The sequence below is a fragment of the Podarcis melisellensis genome (genome assembly GCF_964234715.1).
Source record: "Podarcis melisellensis genome assembly, chromosome: 12".
NCBI lineage: Eukaryota > Metazoa > Chordata > Lepidosauria > Squamata > Lacertidae > Podarcis > Podarcis melisellensis.
Window position 1 is genome coordinate 37288707 of NC_138544.1, and position 27903 is coordinate 37316609.

Here is a 27903-nt window from a genome sequence, read left to right on the forward strand (position 1 = left end):
AAGTCTTTTCTTCTTGAGAATTTAAGAACATAGGAAAAGCCTGCTGGATCAGGTCAATGGCCTGTCTAGTCCAGCATCCTGATCTCACAGTAGCCATCCAGATGCCCATGGGAAGCCTGAAAGCAGGACCTCAGTGCAACAGCACACATGTGATTCCTGGCAACTGTTATTCAGAGGCCAGTAGAGTCTAGACCAGTAGAGGTAGTGTAGAACCCAGATAGAGCTTAGAGATCATGGCTCCCCTGGAAATCTCCCTGCTGCAGAAGTTCAGCCTCCAGCATATAGAGAGCTGCAGGAATGGTGACAGGGATGGGCTAAGATTCATCCCTTCTCTGCTGCTTGCACAATCATAATTGCTTATGGAGGTGAGAACAACTGTATGAGCAGAGCTAGTGTTCAGCTCCATTACTTTGATCTCATTTGGAAATGGACAGTCATCAGTCATTAATGCCATTCCATGTATCTACAGTGCCCCAGTGGAGCATCATTATACCAATATAAACTTCCTATGCATATAGTGAGTGTGATGTTGTATATGAATTTCATGGAGAGGTAATCGCCACCATTAGATCAGCAAGCAGAACTGTGTCGTTAGATTAAAGCTACCCTCAGTGACTACAATGGATCTAGGTAGCTGATCAGTGAAAACTAAAATATAATGTTTACATTATATGCCTGTCAGAGTGTCAAAATTAAAGCTCATGGCTTGTGTAATCAAAACAAGATGCTCTAATTCCCCATCCTACTTAATTGTGATTTTGTCATCAGCATTTTAAAACAGTATCGTATTTACATAATAGACTTTAATTGCCTTGTTTTCACATGGATACAAGCAATTAAAGCTGTTTTCATGGCCCAAATCTCTTAATACTTTAAGGAGTTCTAATACTGAAAGTGATTTGCAAACTATTTTTATGGGGGGGGGGGAGTTAAAATGAAAGTTTTACAGCCCTTTATTGGTGCATCTGCATAGGATTTGGCATTTCTTTTCATCACTCCAGTCAATAACAGCACTGAAAGATATATACCATAAGTTGCATTGCAAAACAACCGTATTTCGAAATTGCAGTTTAAAAATTTAAACCTTAATATTTTCTTGGTGGGATACTTAAAAACTTGATGGTAAATGAATAATGCATTTGAAAACTGTATTCATTCTATTGCAAACATTTATAAAGGAACAATTTTCTTCCGAAATGAGAAACCTGATGGGAAGATTAATGTACTGACATCATCACCCCTACTGCATGGCTACAACTCCCACATGTTTTCTTAAGACCCAGCTGAATTGCAGCCTTCCAAGGGTACTGTACCCTTGTTCGTTGCAGGCTCACTATGACAATATGACATGCTTCCTGGGTCGGGGCATCCTTACTGGTAGGCAAGCTCAGCCATGAAGTTTCAGAAAGGTGGTGAAAATACTATGGGTTGGGGATTGGAACCCTCCTAAACCCAAACAATTAATAAATGGTACTTTTTTGATTATTTGAGATATGAAGAGAGAAATACAAGCTGCAGAACCAGACAAGGAATCCCTGGACTGGTTTATGCAAACCAGCCTGGCCAGGCTACTGAAAGGTCATTAACAAGACAAAAGGTGTTGATGGCCCATCTAAGAGGAATCATTGGGCCTGGGCAGAGAGAGGTTGCCAAGGTGGTTCCTTCACTTCAAGAAGTGAAGTCTCAGTAGTGGCCCCTCCCATCAGACATCAAACAGATAAAACAACTACAAAACTTTACAAAGTCAACTGAAGCAAGCCCTGTTTGGGGAAGTTTTTAATGTTTTAGATTTTGTTGTGCTTTTATTATGCTGGAAGTCACACAGAGTGGCTGGGGCAACCTAGTCAGATGGGTAGGGTATAAGTAATAAGTAACTATTATTGTTATTATTGTTATTGTTGATGATGATTACCGTAAATAATGAGAAAGGCACCTGCATGTCAACGCTCTCACATGAGAACTCATCTCTTTGGTCTCGCTTTGTGCAAACTGAGAGTTCATTACCGTTCTCCTATGACTGCACATTGGAGGGAAGGACAAACAATGGTAGCAGTGAGCAAGTCATTTTTCTGGGAATTGCTGACTTTTCCACTGAGGAATCCCTGATAAGCCGAGGAACTGCAGGGTTCCTAGTAAACAATTTGAAAAGCATTGGTGTGTAGAATATCGATTCAGCTCATCAGGGGGCAGCAATTTAGTAGAGGCGATTGGTGGGAAGAGGCTATACATCAGTGGTAGTGCACCTGCACTGCATACACAAGGCTCCCTGCATTCTTCAGTTAAAAGGATCTCAAGTAATAGTTCTAGCTCCTTCCCATGACTTGAAGAGCTAGTCCAAGTGCACTGTACTGGGACTAAATGGACCAATAGTATGACTAACTATAAGAGAGGTTCATATGTTCACACAAGCTGAAAGCCATACTTGCCTCCTGAAGACTGTTTTTTTTTATTTTGCTGTGACAGATTTGGAAGCTAGCTGTTCTTTTGCTGGGAAGTATAAATAAGTTTGTTGTCACGGCACTCATTCAGTTGGTCCATGGCCCCTGCTGTATCATGACTGTTAATGTTTTTCAGGTTAGCACCCCAGTCTTAAGAAATCACATTACTATATGCATATAATTCATTTGTAGTGCCACCTTCTCCTCCTTCTCCAGTTGCACAGTTGTATAGTTGTGAGTGCAAACTGTTTTGGAATTTTTTGAAAATAGGATTTGCTTTGGGTGCTTCCACCCCCCTCCACTTGTTATGCAATGAAACAGTTTTTCTGTAAATACACTTAGACAAATGCATGTTCTACAGTTCACGATGTTTATAAATTTGGAAAATTAAGTGGAGTGCCAAATGGGATTATATATTAAAGGAAATATGTACAGTGCTTCCGGGCACTTCCAGATTCCTTAGCACAGCATAGGTGCTGAATACAGGCTAGAGCATTATGTTTTGGCATTCAGGACGTATTAAATTTAATACAATTGCAGTCCTTACAAGCACAACTTTTCTCCTTAGGTAAGATGACTGCTACCTCACTAGGCATGAGACAAACAATACTGCCAGAAGCATATACATTTTGTCAGATAAAACTAGCATTATTGATTTTAAACTTTTCCTTATTCCATTCCCTAATCATATCTAGATCACATATGGGGAGCGTGTGGCCCATGGGCCACATGTTGTTGTTGTTAATTAAATTTATATACTGCCCTTCGTCCAAAGATCTCAGGGTGGTTCACATGTGGCACACAGCTGATTTCCATGCATGTTGGGCCCCTTTGCTATCTGATTTGCCTCATCTGGTTTTCCTCCCCCACTTTTCTGATGGTTGATTGATTTATATTGTTGTTTTTATAACATTTTAATTTTAAAGTGTTGGCAAAGTCTTCTTTCGTACTCGCGAGTAAAGGTAAAGGGACCCCTGACCATTAGGTCCAGTCGTGGCCGACTCTGGGGTTCTGGCGCTCATCTCGCTTTATTGGCTTAGGGAGCCGGCGTACAGCTTCCGGGTCATGTGGCCAGCATGACTAAGCCGCTTCTGGCGAACCAGAGCAGCACACAGAAACACTGTTTACCTTCCCGCCGGAGCGATACCTATTTATCTACTTGCACTTTGACGTGCTTTCAAACTGCTAGGTTGGCAGGAGCAGGGACCGAGTAACGGGAGCTCACCCTGTTGCGGGGATTCGAACCGCCAACCTTCTGATCGGCAAGTCCTAGGCTCTGTAGCGCACCCGAGCAGACCCTTGCAAAAAGCTCAATCTACGCTTTTGTTTGAAATAATGATTTGGACTGCAGCACCAGTAGTATTGCATCTAGCCCAGTACTGGCTGCTTTAACTGGCAGTGGGTCTCCAAGGTCTCAGATGAAGATCTGTGCCATACCCGACCTGATCCTTTTTATAACTGAAGATGCCAAGGGCTGATCTTCTGCATGCATAACATGTGCTTACCACTAAGATGTGGCACCTCTAGGTTTGTTTTTTGTTTTTTAAATGGTCTCATCCCTTCTTGTGGACACTTACTTGTGAATAACTTGAGAATAGCAGTGCAATTCTGTACATGTCTGCGCAGAAGTAAGTCTCATGGTGCTAAGTGGGGCTTATTCCCAGGTATGTGAGAATCACAGCCAAAATATGCAAAAGTTTGGGTCGCTGTTCTCTTTGGTCAGAATAGATAAATTTCAAAGTATATATTCCAGGGTGGGGAACCTGTGGCCCTCCTGATATTATTGGACTCCAGCTCCCATTATCCTCAGCCAGCATGATGAAGGGTCAGGGATGATAGGAACTGGAGTCCACCAACATCTGGAAAGCCACAGGTTTCTATCCCCGATATAATGTCAGAAGTTAATCATTGACATAATTCCCTGTCTATAAATCCTTTTGTGAGAATAGTTCACAAAAAGCACCTGGGATTTGAAACTGTATTTTTAAAAAGCTTGAAATACTTTTAATGTCTTTTTTTACAGTGGGTGTCAGGTGTGAAGCTAATGCATAGGGGAAAGGAGTTTATGTCAAGTTTTTTTTTGTTCTTTTTCTAAGAACCACGGAGCAGAGAAGCAGAAAGACGGAGTGAGGTGGAATTTTAATCCTGGAGGCTTACTTGAATGTTCATATTTTATGAGGATTTAGCTATTAAAGGTTCATGCATAAGGGTGCCATATGTGAATATTAAATTACACTAATATTATTCAATCTCTAATATTGAATTACCGAAGTGCTTACAAAAATACATTCTACAGTCTCATGCTGCTGCCGGAAGGTAGGATGTTAAGAGGTAACATATGATATGTAATTACAGAGGGATATTGACATCCCAGGCTTGCAGCAGAGCAGAGTATCATGTGGAACCTGCCCTTTGGGCAATTTTCAAACTTTTGTATAATGATGTATCACTGCTGCTGGGACTACATTTCTATCCTTGCAATTGTATGGATTTCCATTGGTCTAACTGGCTACCTTCAGGCACTATCCAGGATTTTATGACTGCATTTATGTTCTCAAGGCAAGAGTTTCCACATTATGAATGCAAATCCTCATTGCAGCAATTTACCTGTCCAGAGGAGTCATGTTGCTGGCTGATCTTGCCCTCCAGGGAGCTCTTGATTGGTGTTTCCCTATCTAGGTCCTGCTTTCATAGTGATGTACCACCCAGGAATGATGTTTGCAGAAAAGGAATGTACATCACAGCAGCCGCATTGTTTGTAAAATGTCTTGCTTGGGCAAAGAGACTGGGTAACTTCAACATTAGGACTAATCTGACAAGAATTTGACCCCCTCCCAAGCAAGGCAGGTTTATTAATTTTAATGAAGTGAGATAGAAAGTGCAGAACTCTCTTTCCTACCTGTGCCCCTCCCCATGAGCACTGGGGGCTACCACAGTACCTTGCTTCCCTTCTTTCTGTCACCAGAGAGTCTCCCATCAGGGCTGATGTCTGTTTTCTGGTGAATTGTGACATGTTCCTCCTTGAAGCAGGTGAACAGCCAGGAGGAAGAGCAGAAAAGTTGGGAGATCCCAGGAGCCAGCAATGCCCCCACCCTGCAAGAATGTGGACTTTGGCTAATCCAATATGCCAATCCTGGGTCCAAGGAATTATGATATTGTAAGAAATTTGATTAATTTTGAGAGGTTACTAAAAACCCTGATAACTTAATTTAAAAATGTGTGTGTCATACTTTTTAATCAGTTTATCGCTGCTGCCATTTGATTTTATTAATAAGGAGAAATGGCCTTTAGTACTGTCTTGCATACTGTGTGCCACTGTTAATTCAATTTATCTGATGTTCTTTGTAGCACCAGGCAACTGAGTTGCACTGTAAAGCCACAAACTACTTCAGCTTGTCATAAAATGTGGAGCAATCCGGTTAAATATTTTCCAAGTTTATACCTGTGTGAATATGAAAACTGAATGCATTACATAAGCCATGCCATACTAGAAGGAAAACTTCTTCTAGACCTGCAAAGTTTGAATCAGTTTTTAATGCACTTGTATTTTGAAATGGCATTTTTGTATACACATTTTGCAGGGTAATTGCTGCAATAATTCCATCAAAGACAAGGTATCTACAGAAACATTTTCAATGTACACAGCCAGCAACTTTTGTGCCTTGCTGTGTATCAATCTGGCAGCATTTTGGCCTTCTAAAGGAGACGTTTTTCAATGTTGTGATGGCTCTGTGGTTCCATCAGTGGAGTTGTGTGATTTCACCTACCAATGCAAGGATTGTAGTGATGCAGAACAATGTAAGTAGATGTCACTAGCCTTCAGTGCATTTCCTTTTTATGGTGTTAAATAGATTACAATACAACTCAACAGTTTCTCAGTGTTCTTCTAGAATCCAGTATTAGTTGGATGCAATTAGTTCTTACCTCAGATCAGCTTTAAAACAAGTTTTGAAAAACATTGCTGTGGAAATCAAGTTCATATTTTGAAAATGGACAGAGATCAAAGACCCAGAGAGTGATGATTTATTAACTTGGTAAGCCTTTAGTAAGACCTTAGTAGGAAGAAGACATTGGAAGACAGTTGGGGGTGGGGGTGGGGTGGGATTGTGATAAGATTGGGTATTTTGTGATTTTATATTTCTCTTGATTACTGTTCTATGTACATATTTATATTTGCAGCATTATTGTCCCCATTTTATTTAAGTATCATTTAGAAAACCAATACCCCACCTGCCCTTCTACTGCTTTTGCATCATTCAGGACAGGCTGCAACAATTAAAAATAAAACAAATCTACTACAATGAATAAAATAACAGCATAAAAGCTGAAATAGGCTTGGCAGTTAAAGTATTCTAAAATAAGGGTCTAAACTTGACTGAATATCTCTCCTCACTTTTGCAAGATCATTTTGCAAGATCAGGTCCTCCATGAAAGTAGATTGGGAGTATAATGCAAAATTAAAGGGATGGTGATCTAACTTTCTGAATGTTCAGGGTTGAGGCCTAACCTTAAATCTGAGGTGGGTGAGACCATCTTTCACTCCTAAGAATGCTGTGTTCCAGGAATGCCAAGTGTTTTTTTAGTATTCAAAAAAAGGAAATAAGAAAAGACCATTGGCCAAATTTAAATAGACACCCCCCTGCAAATTCTTAGAATTTACCTGCCCCAAGGATTCATCTAATATTTGGGAATGTTTTTACCCACCCCCACAATCTGCATAAGATTCTAATTAAAACAGTGTACCTTATTCTTGTGCAACCATGCTTAGAAATGTACTGCACATGCCACAATGCACCAGTTCCTTCTAACTAGTATGATTTTTTACCTATCATTCATCAAATGCTGACAACATCTGTTTTAATGACAAAAAGTTACATGTATGTCTTCTAAGATTTGAAGGGGCACCTGGTTAACAGCCAGTTTACTTACTGCAGCCATCTTGGAAATCTTTGAAAACTACCAGTGAGTTTGGACTGTGGCATTATAAGAGATTTAAAAATGGACACTAACCAGACCGGTTTATTAAAAAGCAGAGTTTGTTTATACATTACTGGAATATGAAATACCAAGATTATATTCATCTGTATATATTGCTTTCTTTAATATAAATCTGGCCTGCATTGTTGCTACTAGAAATTTCAATTATATTGTCACATAGATTGATTTAATGATAATTTTCATGTCATCATGATTCCCACCCCCCATTGTATGTTTGCATTTTCATAATAATAAAGGGCTCAAGGTATGAGCTGTAGCTTCTTCTCCATGCCCTGTCCCCTTCCAAGAAGTCTACCTAGAATTCATAGACTGTGTGGCTCTTTTAATCTTGGAAGGTTTACACATAGCTATAAGTCCTTTTAAAGAAATGTGGCCTGCATTTCAATAAGCTATTAACTTCAATATTATGGGAGGTAAAAACCTTACATTTGAGTAGGACATGCTAGCTGAGAGTCAGCCATATATTTTACTGTGTTCAGATCTTCATGAATCAGTTTTCAGTATGGGGCATCAAGTGTTTACATTTTCATTAGCTCTTTGAACTGACTTTCATATCTAAGCTGCTTCTGCTTTGCAGTTGTGTAAGAAGAGGAAGACAAATGGCTGACAGAGTGATTGCATATTGAGTCAGGTTCAAGATAACTTAAAATTATTCACCTAAGGGGTAAAATGAGAAAGTTTCTCCTTAAAGTATATACATTCCACCCCCCCCCCAAACATATACTACCAGATACTTTTTAAAGTGTCTTCTGTGGCCTGGAAAATTAAATGGGCATGGCTGAGCAGTAGTTTATGTTTAGACAGAAATGTGAGATACTGTGAAATAATGAAAAGATGTGTAAATCTCAGACAGTGTAGGGAAGCATGTGTAAAACAACTCACCCATTTTGCTCCGTCTTGTATGTTTCAGTTTTATCCAACAGGTTTATCTCCAAGCTGATTATATTCAGTGATGATTCTGAAGGGTATATAATATAAATTAAATTCTTATTCCAAAAACAATGCTTTTTAACACTACTTTGCTCCCTGAAATTAGTTTTTCTGGTAAGGTAAAGGTACCCCTGACCATTAGGTCCAGTCGCGGACGACTCTGGGGTTGCAGCGCTCATCTCGCTTTACTGGCCGAGGGAGCCAGCATTTGTCCGCAGACAGCTTCCAGGTCATGTGGCCAGCATGACTAAGCTGCTTCTGGTGAAACAGAGCAGCACACGGAAAGACCATTTACCTTCCCACAGGAACGGATCCTATTTATCTACTTGCACTTGACATGCTTTCGAACTGCTGGGTTGGCAGGAGCTGGGACCGAGCAATGGGAGCTCGCCCCGTTGTGGGGAGTCAAACCGCTGACCTTCTGATCGGCAAGCCCAAGACACTGTGGTTTAGACCACAGCGCCACCCACGCCCCTTTTTCTAGAGTCACCCCTAATTAAATAAATTAGATAACTTTTAAAGTATTATATTGTGAAAACTATACAATAAAATAGAATTACAAATCAGTAAACTTTTTAGTATTAAAAGAGCATCATATTTTGATGTCTTTAAATAGTTTAGGAAACTGAGGAAAACTCAACAGAAAATATTTAGTGCACAAGCCACTTTTTGGCAGTGCGCATGTATACTCAAATGTAAGCTTCCTTTGGGATTTCCTCCCAACTAAGCAGGTATAGGCAAGCTGCATAAATGGTTTTATGGAAGTTTCAAATTGCAAGGAAAAAGTGCTGTTTGCTTAAGTAAAACGACATTATTCTATACACCTAACATTATGCTGTTCCAGTCATTGTCAGTTTTGCCCTTTAGACTTTCATCACTGCACCATTTCAATCTTGCATGCTGATGTAAGAGTTGTTTTAAGGCCGGTGTGGTTTTTAAAAATGCCTTCCCTCTCTATTAATATTTTGCAACTGCCCACCTGAGAAATGTGCAGGATCGAGCCTAAGAGATCTTTACCACCACCAATGATTATAACTTTTTTTGAAGATGTTATGAACATATTGCTGAAAATGCAATCTAGCAAAGCATTATGTTGATGAAGATACAAATGTTTGAGCCAAATGCTTGTTTTCAGTGATTAATCTTCATTGCTCTAAAGGAAAGGGCAATGCTGCTGACATGTACAATATTGAATCATTAGTGCTAAATGCTGCCTTAGTTATGTTAGCAATATTTGCGAGAATTATTTTTTATGAATATCTACTTTTGCTAGCCTCTTCAATTTTCTAAACATTTATACAGAATAGATGAAAAAGCACAGAAAGACAGATTATTTTCATTACGGGGGGGAGGATGTTCTGCTGCATCCATCTTCTTATATACCCATTTAATTTTGCCTTTTATCATGTACAATGTTTAAGATGTGCAGGGGAAAAACAGGTTGCAGAGTTCTTCCTGGGGTATTCTTCCTGTAAATGGGGTAATCTCTTGTTTGAAAACTCCCTGCAAATGGAGTGCTGGGCTAAAATAATTCTCCTTGATTTGCTAGTCAGTCATCCAGCTTGGTCATATGCTTAAAGGTATGTTCATAATCAGAATTGGATTCTGTATGTTTCAATGCAAATCTGAAATAGTACCATTTGCTTTTGCTCAAATGCTGGTAGATTCATTTCAGATTTGTTTTATGTGGAGTAAACTTCCTTTCCATGTCTAACCACCTTATATCTGATAGAGATGGCAGATTTTGATAGTGTAATATCAGAGTTTTTAACATGTATGAAATAGACCTGTGATCTTTTATACTTAAAGTTCCTTGTTTTAGGTAAATTGTAATCTGAAAGCAATAGAACAGAATTGGCATGCTTTTTATTAATGAAAAACATTAATAAGTACCGTACATGTTATATATTATGTATAATGCAGGTGTTCATTATGGAATGCAAAGTATGCAAATAACCCTTTTAATATTAGGTTCCTATTATGGAAAATGTGATTTTGAAAGTGATCTGTGCAATATGAACAATGAGAAATCACCTGTTGACTGGATAAGGAGAAACGGAAGGAACATCATAGGCTCTCCTCATTCTGACCACAATGGGAACAACACAGGTAAGGGCAACTTACTCTCTTGCAAATAATAAACAAATCTATCATCATATAAATCAGTGGTGAGGAAACTTTGGCCTGCTGGATGTTAGACTCCAATTCCTATCAGCATAGCTCTACACCTGAGAGTTTATGTATATGTGTACACATTTATCTATGTATCAACTAAAGATACCATTTCATGCATCTGTTGAAGTAATACTTTTCTTGGTCTGGAGTCCACAAGACACATTATCATTTTTTATTCAACAAATTAACACAGCTACTCTTCGGCAAATTATTATTTTCTGTGAGGATTAAAACTGTCTTCTTTGAAAACCTAAACTGTAGCCTTAGCCAAGGGGTTTTCAGCATGTTGAGATATGTTTCAATCTCTTGTTCTGGCATGGTTCTCGGACAGAAAGTAAGTTGCAATGTGGTTCTTTAGCAAGGCCAGAAGGCATGAGAAAGGCCTGAAAAACAATGGACTGTGTTCCCTACCTTTGTTGCAATCTTTTAGTTACAGCAAGCGGAATGTTTCTGATGCTTAGCTAATGCCTTTTGGCTGCTGAGAAAAATGATTTTGAAAAGCTCTGAGAAGCTTTGAGTCTGCTTTGGTGGGGGGTGACTTCGGGCCTAGGTGAGGTCACATGTCCTCACCTTCCTTCAAAACATTTTAGATATTCAGTGATACTGTTTGGCTTCTGGTCCTTTTCTACCTTCAGGAACATGAACCCTATAGTTTGTTTTAGTATGGTTGCCACAGAGTATTTGGGGGGGGGGGTGAGTCAAATGATAAGGGACAACAATGGAGAGGAAAAGGGAAGGAAAAGGGAAGAATTCTGTTGCATATAATTATGTTATATGCATAAAGATATTATCAAGTGATAATTAACCATCATAAGAAGATTTTTGATGGTCCCTCTAGATATACTTTGAACCTCTGGTAACACTGGAAACAAGTATCCTCAGTATTACATTGTACACGAAGAAATCCTTTTACAGTACTCTGCTTTTTTTTTAAGACATCTTTTAAACATTTCTTGAGTTGGTAATTTTAAGACTTGGAAAGTGTACTAGGAGGCATAAAATTGGTTTCTGACCTAAAGTAGTCTTGGTCATTTTATTGAATTTAAATGGTCATCAAAAGTAAGAGATTGGTAGCCCCATTACAAATGGGAATTGGACTCAAATACGGTCACAGCCTCTGACTTAATACCAGTCAATTTTCAGCTGCACTTTCAGGAAATTCTTTTTTTATTCAAGCTGGATGTAATGCATGGCAGTGATAGTTCCTGCCCTGGGTGACTCTCTGAAAAGGTATGGCCTGCCACTTTCCTGGGTTTGCAGCGATATGTCGTGCTGGGTCAAGAACAGCGACTGCTTGCAAGCCTAGGTGGAATTGGCAAATGTCAAGTTGTGGATTTGTGTCTGAGCAGGCCAGGGGTCAAAGTCAGGAAATCAAAATGAGAAAAGAGTGACTCACCCCATCAAAGATAACATATTCCTGAAGTTCAGGGTCCAGGCCAAGGTCTGAAGTCAGATAAAAAGGAAGGAGCAGAAAGCAAAGACAGTCCCAGGAATGATTTTAGGCAGTGAGATGCAGAGTTACAGAAGGGTGCCTTGAGCACAGCCCTTTTTTGACCCTTAGGATATGTCACATGGGTTCTGGCTGAGGAGACTCTGAGTGAATCAAGCGAGAGGTGGAGGAGCTTCTGAGGAGAGAGGAAGAATGGGAAGGGAGAGTTTAAAACATTGACAAAGCAGGAGGGAGAGAGAAGGAACCATTGAGAGAAGGCTGTGGAGGAAAGAGCAGCCTCTGCCTGCACATAACAACACTGATTCAGCCAAAGCTCCCACCAGGAGCAGAGCTTGAGGCCTACACCTGAATTCCAAGTTTGAGAGATTCAGACTGCTCACCTGGGTCTAACTCGGTTATTTGGCCTCCACCCAAACTCCTGGGGTGGTTCAAATTATATGCCTGCCTCTTGCTCCCTCACTATCCCCCCCCCCGCAATTCTGTTAAATTGCCTATTATTTGCTCTTTCCTTTCAGGGTGGCAACAGAGGCTGATACACTAGAGATACCACACACTGTTATGGGGGGGGGGGGGACTTTCATTCTTTCCCCTCATCCACCTCACTACAGTTTGAAGCCAGGTCCTATGGTTGTCTCCACAACAAGAGGTTGCTGTTATGGAATTTGGGGTCACTTTAGGAGTGCCAAGGCAAAGCACCTCTAGGAGTACATGGCAAAAATCTAGGCCCTGCCTCAAAGGCATTGCAACCTGGTCTCTGTGTAAGGGTTAGGCCGGGGTTGGGAACTTGAGGCCTGGCCACAAAATGCAGCCTTCCTGGCCTCTCTGTGGCCCTTGGGACTCTCCCATGGCTGCTCCTCTTTCTCTACAATCACACAGTCTCTCACCAGGCCTAGCTTGTAAACTGTTTGAGTGCTTTTGCCTGCTCTTGAAGTCTGTGGTAATGCCTCTTGCCCTGATGGAGGATAGAGAGGGCAGACCCTTCAAGTGTCCCTATTTTCCAGGGACATCCCTGATTTAGAGAAGCCGCCCTGGTTTCTGATTTGATCCCGGCATGTCTCACTTTTCCTTAGGATGTCCTTACTTTCATTGAAGAAATGTTGGAGGGTATGGTGGGCTGTCCCAATTTTTATTGCAGAAATGTTGGACATCCGAGCTGTTTAATGTTTAATACTTTTATGTTTTTATATATGTTGGAAGCTGTCTGGCATGGCTGGGGCAACCCAGTAAGATTTGTAGGGTACAAATAGTGCTATGTATTGAAGTTATTACCCTGAGCACCAGGGGTATCATGTATATAGTTTTCACTCAGGTCCACGTCAGTTAATTTAGGCGGGAAACCCTGGGTGGTTGTTGTTGTTACAATGTTGACAGACGGCTGCCTATAAAAGCAGGCCAGCTGAGCTGTTTACTGTTCAGTTCAGTTCCAGCTTACTTATAAAGAACTACTTGGAGAAATCTCTGTGTCGTCTGCTATGTCTACCCAGTATTTAATAAATAGTAAAATTATCATTATGGAATGGGACGTCCCTATTTTCATCGAAAAAATGTTGGGAGGGTATAAAACTGAGGAAGCGAGGGCTGAGAAATTTGCCCTATTGGTTGAGGAAGGAAGAAACCTGGATGGGATGGTGGCCAGTCCTTTAAAAGGAGACTGGCATCCTGTCCCTCTTTGCAGGGCTGTGGGATGTAGGCCCTCTGAGATCTCTTGAGAGAATCACCCCTCCACACCAGCCATAGCAGCACCTGCCCTACCCCAGCAATCGACCAACAGCTTCAATGGGCTCACTTAGCCACAAGTAATCATTTTATTTTCAAAAGAATCTCAAAGAAATATACAAAATACAAATACAATGCAGCATATTAATAATAAAATAAAAAACCTATTAAAAAACACCATGCTATTCAGTCAGTAACACAGCCATCCATATCCCTCAGTACAAAACCCCAGCCAGTCACTTTGTATGACAAAAACAAAGATGTGCATAGCCTTGGAATTCAAATTAAAATAATCTATTCCAACTGGGTTAGCATATTCACTGTTGCATGCCTGTGGAGGGCAGCCTTGTTCTGATAAGACTCTGAATGGCTGTGAGCAACTTTATCTCCTCAGGCTCTTGCCCTGAGCTATAAACACCAATGCCCATGTGCCTATCAAAACAACTCTTGCACATCTATTCAACCATACAGCAAATAGGATCTGTGCATATCATAAAGCATATGACTTCCCCACGAGAATCCTGTGAGATGTAGTGTACCCCTCACAGAAGTAGAATTCCTGACACCCTTAGCAAACTACAGTTCCCAGGATTCTTTGGGGGGAGTCGTGCTTTAAATGTATGACGTCTATGCAGCCTTTGATTTAGGAAAAGGAAATCGAGAAAGTAAACTTCAAAAATTAAATAACTATAAAGAGACTAAACTAAAGTCTACTGGCCAGGTGTTTCAAATTGGTCACAGCTGGTTTCAGTTCTCCTAGGTCATCCACAACATAAGGACCAAGTCAGCAGTGGAATATCTGAGCAGATAGATTTGATGGCCTTGTTCCCATGTTCCTTACTCACCTGGCACTAATCAAGCTTGTGAGTGTTCAAAGGAGAGGGTGGTGGCTTGATGGACAGAGAGGGAGAAGCTGTATATAGTTAGGGTTTGGCACGGAAGGGGGCAAAACTGGTGGAGTGGAAGAAGGTAAGAAAGGTGCTTTCTGAGGAGTCATCAAAGCTTTTGAAACCCAAAGTTTGCAGGAGGAATCTGATTTACTGCAATGCACCTTGCAACATCTTTTTAATTGTCTTAATATAATCTAAAAGCAGCAGCAGCACATGAAAGCTGGGGTATGAGAAAATGTGACATGAAAGCAGGGGTATGAGAAAATGTGACATTGAGTTGCTGCTCAGCTTGTAAGAAATATATCAGCCCTGATCGATCTGTTCATTGAATATAAAGTAGATTGTTTCACTTTAACATCTGATGTGTGACTCCCAGTTGTCCTAACCCACAGTGCTCAGTACTGGCTACAGGCCAGTTGCCTAATCCATTATCCATTTTCTTTTCTTTTTTTCATACTGAGTTTTCCAGAATTCTACAAAGTCCAGGAAACCAACTTCTAATTTTTTTCCTTCCTATCAATAGCCCATTTCCTTACACTGTCCTCTGAACACATCCCATTTCCGGCCATTCTGAGGAGCAGAGTGGTCTTTGTGGCTAGCAACCAGCTCACCTGCCAGGTAACTGAACTATCTCCTCTTCATATTGCCTGCTATTACTGCAGTTTGCCGACACATTTGGACCGTTCCTATTTTTCTTCTTAGATTTCGTTTTACTATTGGATTGGTCAAATAAATGGAACCCTCACAGTGGGACTCCAAACCAATTCTGATAGAGCCTCGGGGACCATATGGCAAGAAAGAGGAGGAATTAAAAATCAGTGGCAAAGAGCTGTGATCACAATCAACAATACTCTGAATGTCGAGGTATGCAAGCTGCTCGGGCATATTCCAATACTGGGATGAGTGAAATGTCAACTTAAAGAGAAGAACTTGCACTAGAAATTTAATTCAAGTGAATAATAAGGTGGAATTCTGATGAAAAATTCATGGCTGGTATTACTTGACCTTATCTCAATGATTTAATGGAAGCATTCATTTTGTAATTATGCATGTAACTCAAACTGAAATTAGCTGGATAGTCACATGCTAGTATATGAAGTGGGAGGACATAATAATGAAACCCACTTACAGAAGTAATGCACTTACACTTACTTTTCAGTAGCGTTTTGCTTTGAATGTTGAACCAGACTTGTGCAACTTATCCCCCTCCAAGCCTAACATATCCTATGAGCCACGTAGGTCAGCTCACCTAGGGCTTCATAGGCACCCTATTCGTCTTCCTTCCTGGCACTGAAAGAAAATGAGGTTCTTAGTGATTTGCGTAAGATCCATGTGAGTCAGTTAACAGTTGGACAGGGATTTCAATATAGGTTTTCAAAGTGCAAGTTCATTGTGCTGATTAGACAACAATAGTGACTCTACATATGTTTAATGCTTTCCAGTTTCTCAGAAAAGCAGCAGCCTTCTTTAAACCTATTGAAACAATTTAGGAAGATACATATATTGGTTTATGAAGAAAAAGCATTAATTTAATAGTAAGTTAGGTTGTTGTAAAAAAATATACTGTTATACCAACTAAAAAAGTAAAAAGCATTTTCTTCTGGGTACTCTCTGGTTCTCAGACGTCAACCTATTAAGAAAATTGATTATTCTGATATGTATGTCATTATTCAGTAGGGCAATAAATAAAATCATGGAAGACTGAAATACTAACCCTTTACATTCAAGCTTCTTGGATTATAAATATTATGTCCTTCGGGATTCCATATTATGCATTATTCCTGAAAGTAAATGTGGAATATACCCTGCCAAGATAAAGTAGATACCTAGTTGCAGTCAGATCTCTAGTTATTCCAATGAAAACTTATTCTTGCTCTCCATTAGCCATCCTGTACAATGCTGCCTTGCTTGTCTCTAAATGCAAGAGGAAATGTCTCTGTGACAGACCTCTGACTAGCACAAAATTGTACAGTTGTTTAAGTTTTTGAATAATTAACAGCCCACAGGATTGGATCCTGGCACTATAGTATTGCTGCATCCCTTTTCATTTCCTTCCTGATGCCTGAAGAAGTTATAAGTCTAGGCTTGTGGTTTGCTACATGTATTTATTTCTTTATAATGGCTTGTTTAGTTGCACTTAGTTCCCATTAAAATCAGTAGGACTTTTGACAAACTAATAGGCTAATAGTGCAACTAATAGGCTGGATCCAACACATTATTCATATCAAGCTTCTTAGTCATGTTGATTTACAAGGTAGCTAAAAGTATAAAATCACAATAAAACAGGAGCAGTGACGACTTGCTAATATGCATAGGTTTATAATTATACCAGTGCTCAGAACTGTATTACTACAGTTTTCAAGCCTATAGCTAACAAGATTAATGAAACTTCCATTTAGGGACCAGCCCTTTATCTAACATCTGTTCAGAAAAGAGTTTTTAAAATCTGTGGAAACTCAAAAAACAACATCTTTCCTATCTCTAGTAGGCCTAGTAGCTTAGATACTCTCTGGTCAGTAGTAGAAGAAGAAGAGTTTGGATTTGATATCCCGCCTTTCACTCCCTTTAAGGAGTCTCAAAGCGGCTAACATTCTCCTTTCCCTTCCTCGCCCACAACAAACACTCTGTGAGGTGAGTGAGGCTGAGAGACTTCAAAGAAGTGTGACCAGCCCAAGGTCACCCAGCAGCTGCATGTGGAGGAGCGGAGACGCGAACCCGGTTCCCCAGGTTATGTGACTACTGCTCTTAACCACTACACCACACTGGCTCTCAGTTATGTTATGTGCTGCATAGAAGTAATGGGTGCACAGGGATGTAGTTATATTCATGTTCCGCTTTTCTTCTAAGGCATTCAGTGTGGCATACGAGGTTCCGCAGCCACCCATTTTTCTCCCCAGAACAACGCTGTGAATTAAGTTAGGCTATGAGAGAATAAGCTTGACCAGGAATTTGAGCCTGGGTTTCCCTGCTCCAACTTTGACACTTAAACCTAGCCTTTCCCACTTGCTTTCCTCCAGAAGATTTGAACTTCAGCCGACACCACCCAATGTCCAGGGATGATGGGAATTGATGGTACAAAGTAGGGAATGCTACTCTAAGCACTATGACACACTGGCTTAATGGAGGGGATTGTTGGTGTCTGTTCCCCTGTCCTATCTTCTAACACTGATGCCAAAAAGGAGTGGGCACAGAGGACATGTTTAAAGAACACATCCGTGTTAGGCCATAAGACCTTCTGGTAAACTAGAAAGGAACAAAGAGAGAGCCACAGCTTCTTCCAAACTCCCTTATAAGCTTCCTTGCAGATAATTTTAGATACTTCAGTATTGTAATAGACAGTATTACTACTGAATAACCATGTCTCCCTAATATTCTGGTTATGCAGGTTTCCATCAAAGGACAAATATTTGAACCTTGGGCACCAGGAGAAACCATTGCTATTGATGATGTTTCAGTCACTGAAGGATGTCTGCTAGCTTTTGGTAAGGATGCATTCTTGTAGCTGTACTAAATTATTTCTCTGATGCTTAATTAGGAAAAGAAAAAAGCCACAAAGCAAGAATGCCTTGTTGACATTCTAAGTGTGGATACTAATAAACCAGGGATTTCAGGCATCTGTTTTGAATTTACTTGCATAGCTGATCTTAGCTTGTGGTGAACCTTTAGTATGCAACAGATGCCATGGGGAGAATCTGACTGTTCATGTGTCATTGTACCTGGATGCTGGCTTGCTGGCAAAACAAGCTAGTTCAGTGAGTAATGCCTGCCACATGCAAACAAGTAATCAATCTTGTGATTTTGTACACTAGGAACTTCAAAAATTAAAAGCACATAGTCTTGATGTTGACAAAAGGTGGCAGTGACAGATGAGTTTTTATGTATTGGGGACTATACATGTGCATGGCCAGACTACAAGCTGGTGCTTCTTTCTAGAATACCTTCTGGCCTCCTAGATTTGTGCCAGGCAAATCTGTTATTTTTGTGATTTTTTTCTTGTTTCTGGTGTTGGGACCAGGTTTGGGGGATCTTGTGGACAAGATGCTCTTGAGGTCTCCCCTCCCTGCCCCTAGCAGCCCACTTCCTCCTAATAATTGATGTTATTGCCCATTTGCTTGCCTTGTGCCCTGAGCCCAGTCTACACTGGGAGTAAGAGTGGAAGCTGAATGGGAGCTTCTCCTCTCAAAAACTTGTTCATTTCTCCCAGAGAGGACAGATATACAAGCAGTGAGTGGAGGAGTAGGTTCAGGAGGTGATTGGGAGTGGGCCCCCTGTTTTTGGGGCCTTGGCAGATGCCTAACAATGCCAACCTTTGCAGTCAGCCTTATAAAACATCTGCCTTGCACCTCTGCTCCATTGATACTGACCTTCTGGAGACTGCAGTAAAAGAAAAATGTCAGGGGCACAGGGCCAGAGTTTTGTTGCCCTAAATATGTGACCCCAAATAACTGTCTGCATTACAATAATTTGGGTTTACTGGCAATAATGTGGAGTGCAAGGCAGCAACTAAAACCTACAAAAGATACTGGGAGATTTGCCAAGCACATTTAAGCCCTTGGAGTTGCAGAGTTCAAAGATGACCTCAAATTGTCTCTTACAATGCAGCACTGGGGGCCCATCAGTTTATTTTAGTGAGGTGATTCATGTTATATTCTAGAATGTAGTGTTTATGTCTCAGATAAATTTAGCTCCAGCAAACAGTTCTGAGCACAGGAGTCCAAAACAACCAGAGTCTCCTGAGACTGAAGGAAAAACTCGCTTCTTCAGTATACATGTAGTTTCTTACACCTTTTAGGATTCTGAGCAATATTGTTGCATCATAGAGCAAACATAACTCAAATGCCCTAGGAATTTGGCAGTAGTGCGAGATTTATTTCACATGGTACCTTTAACAAAATAGGAAAACAATACATGAAGAGCATACATTATACCTGTGGAGCTGGGCATTTTACTGTTAGGTTTATGTGTGTTCTGCTTTAAGAGTAAGTTGTACTTGCTTTTTATTGATTATATTATTTTATTTTATGAGTATGCTCTAGACATGCATATTTATGAAACAAAAATAAATAGTAGTAGCAGTTGTTTATGTATTTTTAATTTTTATGTATAATCCTTATACACAGTACTTTTTTCTAAAAAAAATGTTTAGGGGTACACTCATTTTGACTCAATAAAATCACCATTTTATAGTTCAAATCAGGGGAAATAAATACAGTAAATGGACAAAAGTACAAAGATTCACAAAATGTTTAGGGGTATGCATACCCCTGCATCCTCCCAGAAAAAAAAAGCACTGCTGATACAGTATATATATTTTATGTTTGCATGTTTTTGTTTGGCCTGTCCTGCATTTGGATTTGTATAGGCAATATAAGTATCTTGTACCAAGCATGACATACATTCCTTTACCAAATGTCTGCTAGCTTCCAAACAGTGCCTCTTAAGAGTTTTGAACATATTAGACTCCACCCCTGTAGTTTAGTTATACATATTTCAAAACCAAGCATCTGAATCCAAGTACACTTTCTCTGCTATGGATTTAGAGCCAGGCTTGTAGCACCTTAAACTCTAAAGAGATTTGTTGTAAGATAAGCTTTTGTGGATCACTCGCGGTGAGAGGATGAAGAATGAGGCCGGGCAAAGGCTGGCGCCGCAGCAAAAGGCTGCTGAACACGCCCCCCCTCAGGCACCTGGTTGGATGCCTGCTGAGGGGCATGGGCGCCAGCCAGGTGAGGTGAAGGCAGGGGGCTAATGCCCCCTGCTAGGGGCGGAGCTCGGGCTCCTGCCCACAACCACTCCCCTCTCTTGCAGGGAGGAGAGTTTTTGTAAGATAAGCTTTTGTGGATCACTTCATCAGATGCAGCTTATGCTGCAATAAATCTGTTATACTTTAAGGTGTCACGAGATTCTTAGTTTTTGATGCAACGGGCTGACATCAAGGGTCTCCAAGCTTTTGGATGAGAGCGCTAGGGGTGCCACTCTCAAAACAGTTGCCTTGGAAGGGGTGTGGCAGAACACAAAATGACTACTATGGGGAGCATGGCATAACACAATAGAGACAACCACTCCCAACGATGTTATGCTTACCATGGGAAATCAGCTATGTTCTGCTGGTCCAATGATGGAGATCACATTGATGCTGTTGCTGTCTAATAACAGGGAGCATTCCTCACTACAGTATCAGCAAAAATTACCTCCAATGGGTTCTTTCCCCCCCACAATTACATTTTCTATCTTGTGCCTAATATGAATGCCTAATATTCATAGCCTGATATGGGTCCTTCAGTACACAATATACAACTGCTGTGTCTGTTGAGAGGGTCGCATTCATGTGTTATAAGTCTGCTCATCCTTTTTGAGTAGTGAAGTGCAGTCTGTCCCCCCCCCCCCACTAACAGTACATGAATGCTCCCTTAGAATGCCACTCATGTTTTTTGTGTGTGGATAATCATGCCTGAGTATGAAAAGTCAAGTGTCAAGTGGTCCTCAGAAACTGAGTTTCAGGCTAGTTGCCGCTAGGTTGAATGGATGCAATTGCTAGAGTGAATAGATGTAACAAAGGGCAAGAGTCTATGTCTGTATCTTCAGTAGTTGTATAGAAGAAGGAATTTTGGCAGGTGTGCAGCTTGTAATTTCATGGCACCGCAGGGGTTCAAAAAGCTGTCAACCCACTCTATTGCCAATATTCTTTTAGAAAACCTACTATCTTGTTTCAAATGTTTTTTAAAGAGACCAATCTGTTATAAAAAGAAAGGATATAAAAAGTACAAAAGAGCTGAAGTAGATATTTAATTCTATCCCTATGAAGTAATAGCAGATTTGGACTTTAAACAGAACCTCTGCTCTTAGAACAGATATTTCTCTTTTTCTGCCTTGCTGTTCTAGGGTATCTTGAGAATTTAAACATTTCCCCAATCTTGCTTGATATGCATAGGAAAATGTCTGTTTGATAATGACTCCTGATATCTAAGCTCTTGGTCCCTATCACAACCCATTTTGAGTTCACATAGGCAAACTATAATGAATTTGCATCCTAAGTTTTTCCTGAAAATTATCTGTGAATGTTTTGTGTTATCTCTTTTCCAAATATTTGCTAAATATTTGTAGTATTAAATTTCCTTATCTGACAGTTGATAATTGATGATATTTTATAGTTCTTCTATGCCTTTTATCAGTATTTGATAGCTTAGCTTCAATGATTTAGCTATGATTAATAGCTGCTGCGTAATGGTGTTTAGTAATTCACAGTATTGAACTAACATATACCACATACCTGTCTACTTGGAAGAAACTCTACTTAGTTAAATGGGGCTTACTCTCAAGTAAGTGAGTATCGGATTACAGCCATACAGTAGTATTTAGTATTTGGTGGTTTTGAAAGTTACATGGTATATAATTCCTGATAATATGTAAATGCTGATAGCTTATGATGCTTTATGATACCAAAATATTAAAGAGACACTAGCAAATATAAACCACTTGACTTTTCATGTGAAATGAATGAATTTGAAATATCATATTAGAAATGTTAATACAATTGGAAAAAGATTAGTTTTTGAATAATTAAAAATACTTGTTTCAGCTCTAATTTAGGCACTGTAGAACACAAAGTAGATTTTTCCTTCTTTTTTAGTTTTCCATTGTTTTCAGATTTATTGTGAATCAGCATTTTTTCTCTGTAGCTCAGAGGTAGACTATATGCTCTGCATATAGAAGGTCCCAGACTCAATCTCTGACATCTTCAGGCAGGGTTGGGAAAGGCTCTTATCTGAACCTTGGAGAGATATCACCAATCTAGGGCAGCCTTACATCCAGATTTTCCCAGACATTACAAGGATTTCAAAGGCAGAATTGATGGGGAGGGGGCTTTCCAAAATTGTCTGTGTAGGGGGTTGTTTTTGTTTTTGAAAAAATGCTCAACAGCTTTTGGGATGTCCTGGTTTTTGCTTTTTGAAATATGGCAACCCTAACTAATCAAATGTGCACAATATGAGTTGGATGGGCCAATGGTTTGACTCGGTATAAAGCATCTACCCAAGACTCATTCATTCTCATATATGTGTGTGTGTGTGTGTGTGTTTTCATAATATTTGATGACTTAGGCCAAAGTGTTGGCTTTCTCTTTGAAAAGGTAGGTTCCCTTGGAAGGTGGTGGACTATCCTTCCTTGGAGGGTCTTTTTAGCAGAGGTTGAATGGCCACCTGTCATCGATGCTTTAGCTGAGGACCCTTGGGTCCCTTCCAGTTCTAAGATTCTATGATTGACATAGAGCAATATTTTATGCTACTAATTTATAATGACTGATTCACATATGCAAGTTGTCTCTTGTTAAAGAATGATGGAAACAAGTATATATGAGCTGAGTAATAAGATATCAGATATGTGAAATTGCTGTGGTGTGTCACATCTGCAAGATATGGCTTCTGTGGAAATGCTGTTCACTCTTTAAATTAGCGATTTCCCACTCCAGGTACTGTTCTTTTTCAAGAACCCTTGAGATTCTGTTCTAGGCCTGCTCACCCTAATTTGCTTCCCGCCAGATAATTGGTGTTGCATCTGGCTCCTTCCTATCACAATACTTCGGCAATTTCCTATATGCCTAGGAAATTAAAGCCTCTCCAGTGTATCCCCCACCCGCCTGCAGTCTTCAACAGTCTTTCTTGTTTCTTCTTTCAGTTTAACTCTTAGCTTCTGTTGCTGCATGACAAGTTTCAGCCCAAGGCCTATATTATTCTCTATTAATATGCTCTCTTGTCCTGTGGTTTTGGCCTAGCTCTGGTGTTGTTTTTTTTAAGTTACAATTAACTGACATGAGATTGGGAGGGGTTTATTTATTCTACAGGCATCCCTGTCACTTACATTCTGGGCCCCCACATGCGTGACCAGAAACCCGGGGAGCACCCTCTAAAAAAGCCTCCAAATGCCTTTCCCCCTACTCTTCCCCAGGTTTCTCTCCACTCTTGTGCCAATCCAGACAAAAATATCTAGAGTTGAAGCTCTGGGGTTGGCTGGAAGCTGGAGGATGCATGGGAAAGCGGCTGCGGAGGCTGCTGCTGCTATACTACCCCACGTGTCAGCTGTTAGGCGGGTAGCCTGAGCAGCCAAAACAAAGACCTGCTGCACCTCAGGTCTCTTCAGGGCTTCCTCCTCTCTCACTGATGTCGTCTTCAGCCTCCTAGGAGGGTCTCCTTGCGAGCCACAAGGGCTCTCCAGCTCTCTCCTGCCATTTCTGGGTTTGAATTAAATTATAAAATTATTTTCCGGCCTCGCACATATAGGTGGTCAAACGCGAGTTGATTGCACTCAAGTGGGGGGGGGCTGTATCTTACATGGTGGCTTTTTCAGTATAATTGCATAATCCAAAATGGTTAAAACTCTGCTACTTCAACAATTGTTGAAATACTGTCAGACCTTGCCAAGAACATGGAAGCAAACTCTTGTTGATGTTCAGAAACTGAATCTGCTTTCTGCTTGAGTTTTAGCTGGAAGCTCCCCTGAGCTTGGTAAAACAAGGGATTGCGCTGTCCCTTTGCTTCTGTTAGCAGAACTGGGAGGAAAGCATTTTTCTGGCCATTCTCTCCCAGTCTCCACAGCCCCCATAGCCTCAATTTGCTCCAGAGAGTTGGGGGCCCTTCTGGAGCAGATTTACTGGGCCAGGGGTGTGAGGCTGCAAGAGGGAGGAGGAATAACTGAAAAATGATTTCTTTCCAGATCTGCTACTGGAAGCTTTACCATCAGCTACATTTGAATACAACCCAGAAAATTTGCTCTGAATTGTGATTAGTTTGTAGAACATGCATTAAACATTTGCCTTTTGCATAGCTGTTTGACAAAAGGCTTTATTTCATTCAACCTGCAAATTTTGACATCAAAACAAAAACTTTGAAAAAGCAGTCCTATTCTTTTAGCACTATCAAGAAAAATAGAAAAGTGAGTCCTACTGCTCAAGGGCATGTTCATCTTATAGTAGTGTAGAAAAATGTTATTACCTCAAGGACTGCCTCTCTCCATATAAAACGGCCCTGACCTTGAAATCACCAGCTGAGGCCCTTCATCATGTGCCTCCTCCACAAAAGGTCCAGAGGGTGGCAACACAAGTACAGTTGTACCTCGGCTTCCAAACACCTTGGGAGTCGAACATTCCGGCTCCAGAACGATCGAAAACCGGAAGTGAGTGTTCTAGTTTTCAAACTTCTTTTGGAAGCCGAACGTCTGACGAGACTTCCGCTATTGTTTCTGACATGCCTGTGCAATCAGAAACCAATCAGAAGCTGCACCTTGGTTTCTGAATATTTCAGAAGTCAAACAGACTTCCGGAACGGATTCTGTTCGACTTCCGAGGTACAGGCTTTTTCTGCAGTGGCTTCCCGTTTGTAGAATGCTCTCCTCAGGGAGGCTCATCTTGCACCTTCATTACCCACCTTTTGCACCATTACATATCTTTTGCGTCAGGGAAAAACATTCTTCTTTGGCCTTTGGCTAATTAAATAATCTATGGTATTTTAAAATGTGTGTGGGCTGGGGTTGCTGTTTTGGTTTTTTACTATGTTGTGCATTTTTAATGTTTTTATATTGTGAACCATCCTGTGATTTTAGATGAAGGGTGGTATATAAATGTAATTAATTCATTAAAATAATAAAGTGTGGGCCTTATTGACTTTCCACAAGACAGGCCTCTCTCTATGTTTCATTCCTCTGTGATATAGATTGCTGTTCGAAGCAGTTAGCATGCACAACAAGCTCATCTTTTCTGTGTGTACTTAGAGATGGCAAATGACACATTGATTCTTTCATATCAGTAAAATTAAAGTAGAATGCCTTGGAGAAGAGAAAAAAAGTAATATGACTACATTGGCTACTCCGTGCTTAGCCATGTAGCCCAGAGGGGACAATGTTTGCAACTGTAAGGATTACAAGAAAACAGCTCAAATAAGTTTGGAATATTGTTATAGATCTATTATAAACATCCCATTACTAACCCTGATTTATTTCTGAAGCAATTCTCATTTCAAATGATTTATTGATCATTTCTCCTTTCTTCTTTTTTTCTGGCGTCACCAGTTGTCAAAATTAATTTATAGTAGAGCAATGCACAGTATTCATTGTCAAGAAGCTTGTGAAGTTGGAAAGAAAAAGAGAAATGCTATTTTTCTCAGGTTCTATCCATGGTGGCCTTGCATTAGTGCTTCTGCTTCCATAAGATGAGGGGGAGGGGATGAGGACAATGGGACAACCCAGTTTTTGCCAAGTGCCACTGTTTACTGTGGCCTTTACTGCGCTATCCCATGTTGTTCTCTAGGGTCCCCCAGTTTTTAAATGTTGCTTGCTGTGTGGCATGGAGGACTGTGGAGGATAAGGAGTTCAGAAAAAAAGTTGATGTCCTGCCTAGTAAAAGTGTGTAAAGTCCATTCTGCTATTAGCAAACCCTCCAAGTCTCCCTATTTTCCAGGGACATCCCTGTTTTAGAGAGGCCGTCCTGGTTTCTGATTTTATCCCGGAATGTCTTAAGATGTCCTTATTTTCATTGGTGAAATGTTGGCGGGTATGGTAGAATGTCCCTATTTTATTGGAGAAATGTTGGATGGTATGGAGTTATCCGGTCCCCAAGCTGTCTGAAGGCAATCTTGTATACAGAAAGTTGTTTTTTTGAATGTTTAATGCACTAGATAGTGGTGCCATTCAAGTAAACTTCAGGGTATTGGTCTCAGGCTCAGCAGTCTGGGAGTGGGTGTCCAAATGTCTGCCAAAGACAGCAAGAAATGGTGAGGACAACAAATAGTCCCAGTTTCAAAACTTAGTGTGGGAATACTGAGTCTAATGCCAGCAGCTGCAACACCAACCCCCCTTTCCCCTTTTAAAATCTTTGTATAGTGGTCTGGCAGTTGTGTTCTGTGCAGTGAAGCTCCAGCTACACCTGCCATTTTCATTTCCCCTGAAATGCCTCTGGGCCCCACAGGGGCAAGTTACGCTACACATTACAAAAAATATATGATCACTGTGAAGGTGATTCTTAGCCCTTTCCATGTAGCTTTATTTCCACTCAAAAGCAATTCAATAAATTAATATTATTTTTCGCACTACGTTCTTTTCAGAAAGGGTGAAAACAAGTTTCTTCAATTCCTCCCTGTCATGTCGTGCTGCTTCTAATAGCTTTAAAGAGCTGGGTTCTTCCCTTGTTGCTGCAGTTTCCCCCCATGAACATTCATGTTTATAGATCTATGTATGTCTATTTCTCAAGTGCATGACCTAAACATATCCAGAATATTATTTGATTTTGTTAAGAAGGAGTGCTACTTAGTTATATTCAAAGGGCTCATTCAGGCTTTTCCCCTGGGCCCAAGAGCTTTTTCCATTGTTCCACGGCTGTGCCTTGTGAAAAACTGATCTTACCTGATGAGTTGGATCTTAACTGATCTTACTTGCAGAGTTGAAAAATCGAAAGAGAGATTCTGCGTGACCAAGCTTCAATTCAATGTAGCCAATAATGATGTTGTATATAGGAATCTCAACTTGTATTCTTAAAGTTTTGATCTTGCTCTTTGCAGATAATACTTCATTGTGTAAGGAGAGAGTCCATGCTTGTGAAGAGACCCAAGTTCCAGATCAAGAGCACTTCAGTAATCCTTCCGGCATCTTTTTCAATGGCACACATGGAGGATTCTGCTGTAAGATTTATTGAATATAGCTTTATTATAATTAATTTATAAAACTATCTCTTCAATATAATACTCAGTCTACATTGTTTTTATTACATGGTCAGATGCTGCTGAACTAATAGGGACCACCTCTGTAAACAGCACCGATAAACTTACACAGGGGTTATGATCCAGGGTTCACGCCTAAAGCCAAAATCGTGTATAGCCAAAACCATTGCATTCAGTGGTGGATGGGATTACCAAAGCCATTTTTGCCAGAACCCTACCTCCTTTCTGCCCCTTTTAATTTATTTATTTATTTATTTTGCCAAATAGCTTATATGGTACTTAGACTACAACCAGTCTTTATTGAGCATTTGTTCTGATTATTTTAAGAGGCAATTATATGACAACAAGCTTTCATCCTGATTTGCTTGTGGGGTGTTTGCTTTTTCTCCCACTAATGATTTGCTCATCCCACACATTGCAATGCATTTTGTCCTACCTTTCTAAAATGTAAAAGCTCGATTTTTTTTTTTTAGAAGTTCATTTGTTGTGCTGGGGCAACAGACTTTAATTGTGCAATTCCAAAATTCTGGTATGTGCTTGAATCCCTCCCACAACATATTGACAGATTGGGGGCACCCTGAATATTTTCTTTATGTGGGAGCCCA

General features: G+C 40.4%; 1 protein-coding gene and 1 long non-coding RNA gene across 5 annotated transcripts in view; one reads left to right on the forward strand and one right to left on the reverse strand.

Annotated features, from left to right (window-relative positions):
- Window positions 1-12464, reverse strand: part of LOC309353390 — an 84005-nt gene extending 71541 nt beyond the window's left edge. Inside the window, exons 1-3 of one of the 2 annotated variants that reach the window (XR_014161782.1) lie at window positions 12372-12464; window positions 11938-12166; window positions 8319-8394 (exon numbers count right to left, since the gene is read on the reverse strand). This is a non-coding gene — a long non-coding RNA (uncharacterized lncRNA). Of the gene's footprint in view, window positions 1-8318; window positions 8395-11937; window positions 12167-12371 lie in introns of those variants that run through there. The other variant, XR_014161783.1, reaches the window with a different exon arrangement.
- MALRD1 (MAM and LDL receptor class A domain containing 1) overlaps window positions 5939-27903 on the forward strand; it is a gene marked incomplete at its 5' end in the record, with an annotated part of 228456 nt that continues 206491 nt past the window's right edge. Inside the window, 6 exons of one of the 3 annotated variants that reach the window (XM_081931395.1) lie at window positions 5939-6236; window positions 10338-10475; window positions 15121-15215; window positions 15300-15461; window positions 17983-18079; window positions 27140-27259. In XM_081931395.1, the coding sequence (XP_081787521.1) occupies window positions 6074-6236; window positions 10338-10475; window positions 15121-15215; window positions 15300-15461; window positions 17983-18079; window positions 27140-27259 (775 nt within the window). Of the gene's footprint in view, window positions 6237-10337; window positions 10476-12549; window positions 12638-15120; window positions 15216-15299; window positions 15462-17982; window positions 18080-27139; window positions 27260-27903 lie in introns of those variants that run through there. The other 2 variants (XM_081931397.1, XM_081931396.1) reach the window with 2 other exon arrangements.